Source organism: Pollachius pollachius (assembly GCF_949987615.1).
Source record: "Pollachius pollachius genome assembly, chromosome: 8".
Lineage (NCBI taxonomy): Eukaryota > Metazoa > Chordata > Actinopteri > Gadiformes > Gadidae > Pollachius > Pollachius pollachius.
Genome location: NC_136941.1, coordinates 24,898,392 through 24,911,572, shown reverse-complemented (window position 1 = coordinate 24,911,572; position 13,181 = coordinate 24,898,392). Strand labels below are relative to the sequence as shown.

Genomic DNA, 13,181 nt, shown 5'->3' with positions numbered 1-13,181 from the left:
TTTCTCCAGGCTGCGCACTCTGCCTCAAGAGCAGTTTACCCTTTAAAGAGCTTTATTTCATTTTCCTGGCAAATCTTCAAAAAGTTGTAAAAGCAATGAACTGGATGACACCAGTCACTTTTGCAGATGGACAGTCAGACTCATGAGTCGACGTGGTAAGCAGCCTCCTACTTTCCTCTCTGTAGGAGGTCTTGTCAGAGTCTCCTACGTTCCTCTCTGTAGTAGGTCTTGTCAGATGGTGTTTCTGACTTGTTGTCCATGGAAGCCATCTGCTTCTTTTCATGCAGACTTCAAGTAGAACCTTTGGCAAAAGCACATTAGAATTGTCTTACCATTATAAACGTCCTCTCTGCTGTTACTGGGCTAATCTATGATCCAGACGTTTCACAAATTGATCTCCAAACTTCTATATTTTTCTGAAGAATAAGTCATTTGCGAGTGCAAGATAGAGATTTCAGAAAAATATTGACTGTCTTCTAGACAGTTTAAACTTTTATTTAATAAAGTGTGTCAGGATGTTGGTGTCGGACCGTAAGTTTTAGCTCCCACCTGCTACAGGATGAGCTTAATTCACCTTTGCCTGCCGAGTTTGGCTTTGTTCCCCAAAGGAGCGATACGACAATGTAAAGACGGTGCTATTGTTTTATTGAACAACGCTCATCTGGATCCGAGATGAAGGGTCCATTTCCTTATGTTGGTTTCCAGTAGAGGACCATGTCTTCATAACCCAGCCCCCAGCAGCATTGTTGGCCGAAAAACGGCAGAAAATGAAACTGAAAATGTTCCCCCAGAGCAAGCTTGTCTGTTATCAGTCTTCCATCTGTTATGGCAGACTAGCACTGGGCACAAGACAGTTCAATCAAATTCAAATTTCAGTCAAGTTCAATGAATTGACTTTTGCAGCTGGCTGATTTCCGTGTCCGTCTTCCCGCTCAGCGACCTCTGGACAGAGATACTGTGGCAGGAGGGAAGGATGGCTGCATTTAAAAAGCATTTAAAAAGTCCTAGTAGGCTGACCAACTCTGTGAAAGTGATCAATGTTGCGGATACGGTCGTTTGGGTTGAGATCAATATTATACGGCGACACTGGTTCAACTGGTAATGAAATGTAGCAGTGAATCAGTAAGTGGACGTTCCTGTTTCATCACAGACTGTGAAATTAATCTAACTCCAGGGTAGGAAAACTAGAACAATGTCGACTAACGTTAGTAGTTATACTATTAATGTCAACTCGGTCCACCACCACACAGTCACTGAAGGTACTCGACCATTGGACGGCACTCCTGGATGAAGGATCAAACATTGATATTCTGTATCTCGTCTTCCAGAAGGCTTTCAACACTGTCCCGATCCAGAAGGTTATCCAGAAACTAGAAGCCTACGGAATTAAAGGAAAGGCGCCAAAGTGGATCAAGACATTTCTCACCGGATGAAGCCAGCGGGTTGTAGTGAACGGGTGGCCTAGCAGCTGGATTGAGGTACTGGGCGGCATCCCGCAAGGAAGTGTTCTAGGACCGTTACTATTAATAGTCTGCTATTCATCAACAACCTGCCAGACATCATCTTGAGCTTTGCAGTGCTCTTTGCAGACGATACCAAGGTAATCGCCGTTCAATGAAATGGACGACCACATCAGACTTCGGGAGGACCTTGAGCGACTGTCGCGATGGTCACAAATATAGCAACTATCCTTCAATATTGAGAAATCTAAGGTTATGCACTGCGGACACAACAACCCTGAGCACAGCTACACCATGGGGGAAAAACCTGCAGGAATTTCAGGTGGTTACCGAAGAAAAAGACCTTGGGAAACTGACTCCATCCGTGCAGGGATAATTAGCAAAGACAGATTCACACCAGAAGGCAGGGCAACGAGGGGCGGGGCCAACATCTGGCCACGCCCCATGAGGGCGCGCGCGACACCTTGAGAAAAAGCGCGCCCACGTCGGGGTGACTCTGCGCCGTTGGTTTGATCTAAGCAAATTCCAATCATTTCAAATCCAATTCTTATTTTGATATAGATGATGTTGAGTTGTCTTTACATCATTAAATTCCGACTGGTGGTGCCATTAGTGTCATACATTTTACCTTTTGTTTCCTATAAATTGTAGTTGTATTTTTCAATTGCTTTAGCAATGTCAACTTCAATTTTCACAAATTGACTGAAGCGCAACGCCAGAATAAGTATATCTATATTTCACACGTAATCGACAGTGAAAACAAAACCATATTGTACACAATAAACAGTTTTTATAACTGGATATTACTGGATTAATCCGATGGGTAAAATGTGTTTTCAATGAAATGTATATTTTTTTTACAAATAAACGATTGACAGAAAAATACGTAGACAACTTTATTGTTTATCAAAATACTGTCTTACAAACACTTTAAAAGCCCATTATTTTTTCAAGACGATTCAATTTGTTTTTCAAAAATACTGAGTACACACAAAGCCAAAGAATAAGGGCGTGGCAGCGGAATGGGTGCAGGAAAAACTAAGCAACATTTGTTCTCCTTGTTAGGGTCCCTCTCTTCAGTTGATTCAATTTCACAACAAATATTCTCCTGCAAAGCCCCTCTCTAGAAATGTCCCTTCGGTTGTACCCAAACCAACATGTCTGTATGAACAGTAAGACATGGAAAGCCTTCAACTTTCTTATTTCCGCTCAGTTCATCTAGTCTTCAGGTGTTTCCAATCCCTGTGTGCGAGCTGTAAAACAAGGCAGCATAGAATACTTCTGGATCCTGCGAGAAGGAACATCCTGAAACCTAATCAGTGTAAGGCAGATGTAGGAAGCATGAGGCCTGGACGCTACTCGAAACACTTTGTTGTCCCCAGAACCTCGGCTCCAGCCAGCGATACCGAGAGCCACACCGCTGCGCTCCACACAATACTTTACACACACCCTTCCTTTGCCAGTAGACCTTTTCTCAATCTTATGAGTTAAAGTTTCAAAATAGGAGTGCCTAAATGGATCACACTAGCAGCAGATTAAACATGAGGGAGCAAGTTGGCAAGCGTTACAATCAACACACTGACTGGATTCAGGCCACCACTGTATTTACTAAACCGCAGCGCTGCGGGCGCACAGCAGTATTAGAAGATACATGGTCTCTCTATAGGTTGAGCCTCAATGATCCGTTTCAGAGTAACAGGTTTTGTATAAGAGCTGATCCGTGTACGCAGTGAAGGACTGATGCCCCTAAGGTGGGATGGGCCACTCTTATCCTGCTATGCACTCATAGGCTATTCCATGGAACGCATTCTGTTCAGACTAGAACTAGGAACAACCATTGACATGGTCCATGTTTGAACACGTGACGACATGGGGACATGATTTGGATAGGGATGTAGAGGATGATATAGATGCCACAGGTAGTGGTAATATTCAGTGTGAAAGGATACCTTTTTTTTTGTAAAAAACAAACAAAAATGGCAGTAGGGGATATCTGAATTCCAAATATTTCGATTAGGTGCGTTCCGACTGAGGGAAAGCGGCTCAGTGCTTTGGCCGCGCCCACCCACTGAGTTCCCCTCGCCATACAGGAACCTTTGTAGCGGCTACTCAGCGCTCAAAACAGACGACGCAGCGCCGCAACGCGCCTTTTCTATGCTGGACAGCAAACACTGAATCTGGTTGAACCCACGACACAGGCGAGTTTGACGAAACTGGGAGTCAAAGAGGCAAAGAATTTGTAAACAGCAATATCACAGGCAAGGACAGTTATATAATATAATTAAGAATTTCAGTTGCGGGGAAACGAGTGGCGCAGTGGGTTGCGTCAGACGGTGATGTGGTAGGGGCTGCCGGGGATGTGGTCGTCCCCCCACTTGACCACCAGGACGTACTCCCCCTTGTCCTTCAGCTGGTAGCTGACGTTGTACATCCGGCTCCCCAGGTGTTTGATCAGGATCTCCTCACAGGGCACCTTGGGGCCGTCCACCCCCACCAGAAGCATGTTCCGCCCTGGGGAGGGAGAGAGGGTTAAAGGGTCAAAGACGGGACACGCACAAAACGCACTCGACGGGGAAAAAACACCGTCCCGGAGCGGATCAGGGCCCAGCCCGCGTACCTGCTTTGCTGCAGTCCACACTGAAGCTGTTCTTCTGCCCGACGTAGGCCTTGGCGAGCCCGGCGCCCTTGGCCACCACCTTGGTGGCGTCCGACTTAGGGGGCGCCCCCTGCTGGGTGCCGCTGACGGCGCGGGTCACGGGGTCCACCATCACGGAGGACGTCTCGTGCATGCTGTGGCTGGACACCAGCTTGGAACCTGGAGCATTGGGAGCAGGAGGGGCCCGACGTCAGGGGGGGGGGGGGGGGGGGAATGGCGAGCTCAGACCGCTTAGGAGCAGGCCCGCATTCAGCGAAACATGAACGAACCAGTCTGAGTCCTCACCGGTGATCTTGGCCTTGAAGGGGCTGCCGCCGATGTGATAGGGCCCGCCGTATTTGATGGAGATGAGATAGTTTCCAGGGGCCATGGGGGCGTAGGTCACCCGGTAGCCCTCCGAACACTCCACGCAGTCCATCTTCACCTTGGAGGGCCCGTCGATGGTCACCGCCAGGGCGCCGGGGCCCGCGTTGCTGGTGTTCACCACAAATTCACAAGCCGTGCCTGGGGCGACGGCGGAGACACCGACACACGGGCAACAAGGGAGCGGGGAACAGGAGCGTGAGGGGTTGGGGTAAAGCCGGAGAGGTGGACAAAGAGGAGGGGAGCGGTGTCAGCGAGGGCATCCAGACAACAGGTGGACTAGTTATAAAGTAGAAATATGGATAGTTCAACAATGGAGCAGGTTGAGTCACACGCAGCTTTGAGACAAACTGATCGATAAAGTATAGTTCCAATGATGGAGAATATAGTCAATAATCTGTACCTCAACGTCATTCTGTTTTTTGAGTACAGAATGATGATTAGACGTTTTGTTTCTACAAATCGGATTGTATTAGGCGCCTATTTTTGTAGTCTATTCTTATTAAAGCAAAATTGGGGGGTTTTCGACCTGGACCCTATTTGCTGATTAGTTCATTTTGTGTCGAAGGGAATCCCATTAATCAGTCAAGCATTCAGCCAGAACGGTGCAGCCATAATCGGCAAAAAAAACAGGCTGCAATGTAATCTTTTAGGGCAACAAGGCACGTTAACGCCCGTCATTTAAAAGGGCTCGGATGATATTAACATGATGGAAAGGATCCCTTCAGAGAAATACAACTGGTTTCTGTACCTCCGGCACGATCTGGTCTGTTAGTGATTGTGTCCAACCAAGTCTCACTCAATGAGAAGAGCTGAGAGTTTGTTGGGTTGGACTACTACGGCTATGAGTATGACGACTACTTATTACTATCACCTAAAGATTCAGCGAAGGAGAGGTGAGCGAAGCCTTTCCTCCAGCCAGACACTGTCGGTCCCAATAACAAACGGGATCGCGCAAAAGGTAAAGAAGCCAGTTTGACCCGTGTTGGTCCCTCATTGTGAAGCAGGCCGAGGGCCCTAGGAAGGAGCCCGGTGGGAGCCCGTCTCACCTGTGGTGCCCCCCTCCAGGCCTGCCCCGTAGGCCGACACCATGCCGGGGTCTCCGGCCTGCCCCGTCTCCCCCACACGGATCTTGAAGGGACTGCCGGGGATGTGGCTTCCGTTGAACTTGACGTCGATGAGGTACAGGCCGTTCTCTCTGGGGATAAACCGCACTGCGTACTTATCTGGTAACGGAGAAGAGGAGAAGGGCTATCGTTGGTAGTTCTGCAAACCAAACGCCTCAGGTTCATCGGAGACTCCACGACCAGGTCACAGAAAGTCAGGGTGGGGGGGGGGGGTGTGCCAAGAGAAAGTATGTATATTGAGTCTTATTAAATGTTGCGCAACCTTCATTGGTTAACTTTTTACAATACAACAGACGGCCAACCTGAACACCAAATATGCACACACGGGACAACTGGAACAAGGCTTACAGCCTTATAAGACACACACTGAGCACACCTAGAGCCAATGAGAAGGAGAGAGATATATTCCCTTGGCAAAACAAAAAAACACCATAGCCAACAAGGCCAATAGTTTGGCTTTGGGGCCATTATTTAAATATTCTGTTTTGAGACCTACCTGACCAACCATCAGAGCTTTACATTCGCTAGCAATGTGCTGTGAATCAAATACACAGAGGTGGCTGGATGTTTGACAGCCTCTTCTCTCGGAGAATAAGCCCCCGAGCGCCCCCACTCTCAGCGTCCCTGGCCTGACTTTATAAAATATATGCCGTCGCCATTTTCAGATCAAATTCAATGAATTGATTGAAAGCCAATGGGAAAGAGACCAAATTGTACGGATCGGTATTTTGCTGGCCAAGTCAATATCCGTTTGGATTTGCAGCCCTAAGTGATACTAGGAAAAGCCACAAAAGTCCACAAGCAAATAGCCACTATACTATACACAGCTCTTCTAATCACATGCAAATACACCTGCCAATCAGGGTAGTGGTTCAGCAACAAGGAAACAGAAGCCCCCCATTTCTTGCAGGGGAACCACCGGGTATACTTATCTGTTTACAAGATACGTGGCGCCACGTTTTATATGCAATACATTTCCATTTGTAGAATTCGTTCTATTTTTTTGCATTATTTGATATGAACAATGCATTTCATTTCACTCTGGCACGGAACACTTTCTGGGAAAGAAGTCCAAAACAGAAATTAAAAAGCATGTTGCATGACGAACCCCGTTAGCGACAACCCCACACCAGCCTGTAACCGCGGGTTACCTTGGTCGATCTCGGTGACGCAGCACTCCTCCAGCGCTCCAGACGGGCTGTGGACCTTGGCATCGATCACGCCCTTCGCGCCGTTCAGGCTGACGGCGAACGACGCCGGCTGGTTCACCTTCAGGCCCGACTCCTGCTCGACAACACACACTCACACGCTGAACACTAGCACACCCAGACCTCAGAACACCCCCACACATCAGATACTCAACTCCAAACGAATACACCCCTAAAACAGGGCCGAGGTGCGGCGACAACGTTCCTTACCTTGCGGTCGCTAGCGGGGCTAAAGAGGAGGGCTGGTAGAGAGAGAAAGACTAACGAGCCGTTTCAAACATTCTCAGGAAACTATGGATGAATACGAAAAGTTCTTGTGTGTTTATGTTGTAACTGCAAGTTCACACCATAGGGCCTGTGTGTATAATGAGTATAGAGTTGCGCGTGTGCATGTTATAACACGCAGGAGGGATGGTGTGTATCGATACTGCGTGGACAGTTAAGAAGCAAAATAAAGAAACAGCCCATGTTAGACCTCTTTAACCCTGTAGCGCCTGGCTGCTTGATTAAGACGGTCTGTTGCCAGCCTTTAGAACGCGGCACGAGAAACACACACAGTCCTTCAATATCCCAGAAGCCTTTTCACCTCCCAACAATGCAGCAGCAGCAGCTCATTTCTGTAGTCCCCCCAAAACCTTTGGATGCACCATAATAATCATAATTATAATTATGATTATTATGACAATTATAATGACAGTCTAGTATTAGGCATGTATCAGCCATGCCTAATACTACCCTGAAGTCAATTCCAACCTGCCCTGAGGCATCTGCATCAGGGCTTTGGCTCTCTCTCTCTGTGTACTGATGTTCTGGGGACCCATCTCAAGCCCTCGACGTTAACCGAGCCCACAGATGGCTCCGCTCTGAGCTCCCTGCTCCAGCTGCTGCACTGTAGGTGGTGCACCGTGGCCCGGTTGCTGCGCTCTTGGACATGTGTGTGTGTCTCAGAGCCTCACCTGAAGACTGGCAACAGTGAGGCGGCGGGCGTCGTCCGAGGGCGAGGCCACAGGCACCACAAAGGGGCTGTCAGGGATGTGCTCGTCGTTGAAGCGGATGGACACCTCGTAGTCACCTGCAGGGGGCGGCAGAGCGGTAAAGAACCCGGACCACTCATGACATCAAACGGCGCTGATGGGGGGGCTTTACATCTTGTATTCACTCATCTCTTTCATTCCTAAAGCTCTCCTTCCCCTGTTGCTGCAGTCTAACTAGTCTGATACCGAGTTCAAGTGGAAAGGTGTTCACACTCAACTCAAACCAGATCAATATTTGTAAATAAGAAATTGTTCTTAATGTTTTATCTGGAAAAATAAAGGTTAAAAATAAAAGAATAAAAAAAAAAAGGCATCTTTCTTCAGTTGTTACTCAAGTTACATCTTGAGTAAGCGTAACACTTTCAGAGATGTCCCAGGGCCAATCACATGTTGTGTCTGTGCCTGAGGCCATGAATACGGAGCATTGGGGGGTGCGGATCCATAAGCGGGAGGAGATGCCACCAACAGCGACGTTAAGGACAGTGAGCATTCCACGGCAATCGGAGAAACGATGTCAGACCCCGGGGACACGGGACGAGACATGGTTCCCCTCCCGCCGAGCCTGCTGGCCGGCCCTCAGCTCTCACCAGGTTCCTGCACGATATAGGACACTCCGCTCGAGCCGTCTTTGCGGTCCTCGAAGGCGATCTCCGCCTTGCTGGGCCCCTCCACCGCGATGCTGAGCCCCCCGGCGCCTGCCTCTCTGGTCCAGATGCTGAACTCGGCTGCACACACACACACACACACACACACACACACACACACACACACACACACACACACACACACACACACACGGGTCACCGTTACGTCACCGCTATGCCACTGTTACCGCGTGGCTGACACCGATGCTGATCCTGTCATCTGTCGAGCGCAGACACACACACACACACACACACACACACCTGGTACCCCGGCCTCGGCTCTTTCCAGACCAGGACCCCCGGCCCGCACCTTATGGGTGCCCCCCTCTCCCAGGGGCCCCACGGTGAACTGGAAGGGGCTGCCGGGCACGTGGGAGCCGTTGTACTTGACGCACACCGTGTGCACGCCGGTCTCCGTGGGCACGAAGCGGATGCAGTAGGTGTTGTTCTCCCCCTCCATGATGTCCGCCTTGTGCACCTGTCCCGAGGGACTGGTCACCTGGGCCGTCATGTCTGCTATGCTGATCTCTGGGGGGGGAGAGAGGAGGAACCCGGACACGAGGGTCACACAATGAGATTCAGCTACGCAGCAAACACTGGTTTAAGGTCCAACGGCACGAAAACCTCACTTCATGAGGTTCTCTAACTTGAATATGAGTTCCCCTAGCCTGCCTATGGACCCCCAGTGGCTAGAAATGGCGTTAGGTGTAAAACGAGCACTCTGCCCCGCCTTTGAAAAGGCCGCTCCGCTTTCGAATTTGGCCCCATATGTCATCATAAGGGGCCGGGTTAACTCCCCTTTCTCTGCCTTGCCTGCCCAGAGAATTTGGCCCGCTAATGAGATAAATGAGCTACGACCGTGCGAGCGCCACAAGTGTTGTACTCTCCTTTGTTATTTGGATAACCTTTCTGCTGTTGGTGTTATGGCACATAACACGTTGGGTTCTCTGGGGATCTTTAACTAGACACGGGACCTTTGGATCTTTAACTGGACATGAATCGCAATGGAATCAAACCTGACATGTTTTCCGGTATGGTTTAAATGTCAAACGCGCAGATAATAAAGTGATTTAGCAGACATTTTTTAGCAGAGCGAATTACAAGTTTGGCCGAGAGCAATATAATCATAATTTAAGCTGCTGCAAAACATTGTCTGTTTAACCCAATTTAAAAACAACTTGAAATTGTATTGCAAGTAGACGTACCGATCAGAAGCAAACGGCACACAACCACCGGTTATCTGTCTACCATCCCAGACCACTAGAGCTAGACAACAACTAGAGAATTCAAACCTGCAAAAGGTTTGATTCGTCAATGGATGGTTGCTCATTACATTTACATTTAGGGCATCTAGCAGACGCTTTAATCCGAGAAGCGGTCATCCAACAGCGTGCGTCCAAGCAGGGCATCTCTTAACACGGACGGAGAGCTGACCTGGGATCTTGAGGCTGAGGTCGCACTGGCTGCCCACGTTGGCCACTGACGCGGCTCTCCTCTTCCTCGTGATGCTCTCCTTCATCCGGCCCTCGCCCGTCACCTTGACTGTGAACGCACTCCCTACACACGCCAGAGAGAAAGGGGTTCCCCTCGGAGGATCAGGATCACGGAGACGTGCTACCGGGGTCTTGGCGGGGGTTATTGGGCAGGGGGGGCCTACCTGGAACATGCTGGTCTGCGAACTTGATGTTGATGATGTAGTTCCCCGGCTCGGTGGGGCAGTAGGTCACCTTACAGGTGCCGTCCTCCTGGTCCTCCGTGTTGATGTCCACCTTACTGGGGCCCTCGATGGAGAGACTCAGACCCCCGTAGCCTAACACACACACACACACACACACACACACGCACACACACACACACACACGCACCATGAACCACTTCTCATAGTCCATGACCAACCCTCACACAGATGTTGCTGGCTAGGCTGAGGTCATTCAAAACAGCTTGCGTTTGATTTGGTTATTTACATTGAAGGCAGCCCACCGGCAAATAAAATGACCCCAAAGGTGTGATGCCACTGACTCACGAAATCCTCCTAGCCTATGCACGGAAACCACAAGAAAGCGCATTCACAAAGAGGATCCTAAATGAGGCTTGTGTTTGAGATGCAGCCAATAAGAGACGGACAAGACCTACACAGAGAGGAAGGTAGGAAACTGACAAGACCTACAGAGAGGAAGGTAGGAGGCTGCTCACCGCGTCGACTCATGGTTTGAACTACTTCTGAACAACGACGACTTTATACATTATTTCGGAAAGTGTACTTTGGTGCAACTTAAGTACATAATAAATGAGGGTATAAAGTTGGCAAATGGCATAACCCTGCAAATAAAAGACAGAAGGCCTGTCAATAAAAGGATACACACACACAGACACACACCTGCGTTGCGCGTGTCGATGATGAACTGGGCGGGCTCAAAGGTGCGGGCCTCGCTCAGGCCCTGGCCACTGACACGCACGCGGCTGGCGTCGCCGATCTCCGACTGGCTGATCATCACGGCGATCGGGCTGCTGGGGATGTGGTGGCCGTTCTTCTTGATGTTCACCAGGTGCTCGCCGATCTCCTTGGGGAAGAAGGAGATGCCTGGCGGGGAAGGACAGGAACCACCGCTTTAAAGAAGAACTAGATCTATTGCTCTGACAGGGACAGAGTGGCCCCGGACCAGCCGTCAGTGTCGGACGGACGACGATACAGTCTGAAGGAGGTCTGTTCAGATCAAACAGGACACCACCTCCCACGCAGAAACATTTAGGGACACTAAGGAGCCAACCTCGGACGTATAGGACGTCAAATATACATGGGTACAAGTCGCACCCATTTACCGGTCATGGATACCTCCTCCTCCCTTGCACCATGGTTGCCCTGGGTTACACTCACCAACATGTCCGTCACGGAGCATCTTCAGCAGGCAGGGCTCCTCACGGCCAGAGGGTGTGGTCAGAGAGGCCGTCAGCTGACTCAGGTCCAGGTCGCCGATGTCCAACGGGATGTCAGCGGCCGATCCCACCTTCAGTTGAGACATCCTCAAGGAATCGTCACCTAGGATACACGGAGGGAGGGGTGAAGAATAGGCATGGCGTCAGGAAGCGTGAGAAGATGGTTCTTCTCTCCTCGACCGAGGTTCTCTGGCCGTTCTCTCGCAGTCTCTTAAAGTGCACTTCTCAAAATGTATTTGAATGTCAATCGTCTCGTCACCTCTGTCCCCCTTCCTGCTACTTAATTCATATTCTTTAAAATGTTTCAATGGGGTTGAAGTGTCATTGAGCATCTATAAAAGCTCGATAAACAAAAGGATTAAGGGTCCAATGGTTCTGCGTCCTGAGCAGGGGTCTTCTAGAAGCCCTTACCAGTGATCCTGGCGGCGAAGGGGCTCCCGGGGATGTGCTTGTCGTTGTACTTCACCAGGATGCTGTAGTCTCCTGGCAGGACGGGCAGGTAGGATACGGTGCAGGTCCCGTCCTGGTTGTCCATGCAGCTGATGTCTGCCTTGGATGGCCCCTCGATGGCCAGGGACAGCCCACCTGGAGAGGCCAACACACCGCTCAGAGGGGGGGAGTCGCTTTCTGTTCAGGGTTTCTAGGGCCTTTTGCCGTTTCATGTCTCCCCCAACGCCACCATCGAACCTTTCCTTCAGAAATTGTTGATGCTTTATTATAGAGTGAGATAGAGAGGAAGGTATTGGAGATAGTGGGAAGGACATGCAGCAAAGGACCACGGGGCAGGAATCGAACCTGGGTCTTTGCGGTCTGGACTGAGCCTATATGGCCCGTATGATCGCATCTATAGGGAAGCCCACGGGGAGCAGAGGAAGTGCGTGGCGTTCTACGATAACCTGAGTGGCCCTTGGGGAGAGCGGGTACCGTAGACGCGGCGAAACACAGGAGAACACATGAGGACGCCGAGTGGGCCTACCCTCTCCTGCGTCCTTGGTGTTGACCGTGAAGACGGCGGGCTTGTTGACCGTCCCGTGGATGAGGCCCGGGCCATAGGCGCTGACGTTACCGCTGTTCATGTAGTCCACATAGAACTGCAGCGGGCTCCCTGGGAGGGGGGGCAGAGAGTAACAGAGTGACAGAGTAAGTAAGAGAAAGACTTTTGCTCCTTTTGACTGGCCTCCTGTCATTATTGCCTTTCCTGTACCAACACTGGTACCAAGATGCCGGATTTCACCGACCCAGGATAAGGACTAAAGGGTCACGTTCCCTTCCAGTCTTTCATTTCTATTTGAAGCGGTACTCCAGGTCTCACCAGGGATGTGGATCCCGTCGTACTTGATGTCCATCTCGTGGAGCCCGGCCTCCACTGGGGCGTACTTCACCGTGACCGTGCCGTCCTTGTTGTCAGCGATGTCGGGCTTGGCCACCTTGCCGGACGGCATGCGGACATCCCCTACCGGGAGGGGAGACGGACACAGGTGGACGGCGTCAGAGGAGCGGCAGCTATGCCTCATCACGCAAGACGCCCGACAAACCATTGTACACTGTTGTATACTATACGCCTGTACGCCACCGGACCCACCAGTGATCTCTCCCTTCTGGATGGTGAAGGGGATGACCAGGTCGAAGGGTCTCAGGCCGGCCACATCCATGCCGTTCATGCCCAGGGGTCGGTCAGTGGCCTAGGGGACACAGGGAAGCACCGTCAGCACAGGGCACGCTTCAGGGGGGAGTTGGCAGGGGGTGGTGTGAGGA

General features: G+C 50.5%; 1 protein-coding gene across 4 annotated transcripts in view; it reads right to left on the bottom strand.

Annotated features, from left to right (window-relative positions):
* Positions 1-2,331: 2,331 nt before the first annotated feature.
* flna (filamin A, alpha (actin binding protein 280)) overlaps positions 2,332-13,181 on the bottom strand; it is a 40,390-nt gene continuing 29,540 nt past the window's right edge. For all 4 annotated transcript variants that reach the window (XM_079741387.1, XM_079741389.1, XM_079741388.1 and 1 more), the window contains 16 exons: positions 13,009-13,108; positions 12,739-12,879; positions 12,403-12,531; positions 11,838-12,011; positions 11,368-11,529; positions 10,870-11,073; positions 10,150-10,302; positions 9,927-10,049; positions 8,754-9,020; positions 8,436-8,573; positions 7,771-7,886; positions 6,758-6,890; positions 5,529-5,705; positions 4,402-4,620; positions 4,078-4,275; positions 2,332-3,971 (listed from right to left, as the gene is read on the bottom strand). In XM_079741387.1, the coding sequence (XP_079597513.1) occupies positions 3,787-3,971; positions 4,078-4,275; positions 4,402-4,620; positions 5,529-5,705; positions 6,758-6,890; positions 7,771-7,886; positions 8,436-8,573; positions 8,754-9,020; positions 9,927-10,049; positions 10,150-10,302; positions 10,870-11,073; positions 11,368-11,529; positions 11,838-12,011; positions 12,403-12,531; positions 12,739-12,879; positions 13,009-13,108 (2,619 nt within the window). In that variant the 3' untranslated portion in view covers positions 2,332-3,786. The remainder of the gene's footprint in view (positions 3,972-4,077; positions 4,276-4,401; positions 4,621-5,528; positions 5,706-6,757; positions 6,891-7,770; positions 7,887-8,435; positions 8,574-8,753; positions 9,021-9,926; positions 10,050-10,149; positions 10,303-10,869; positions 11,074-11,367; positions 11,530-11,837; positions 12,012-12,402; positions 12,532-12,738; positions 12,880-13,008; positions 13,109-13,181) is intronic.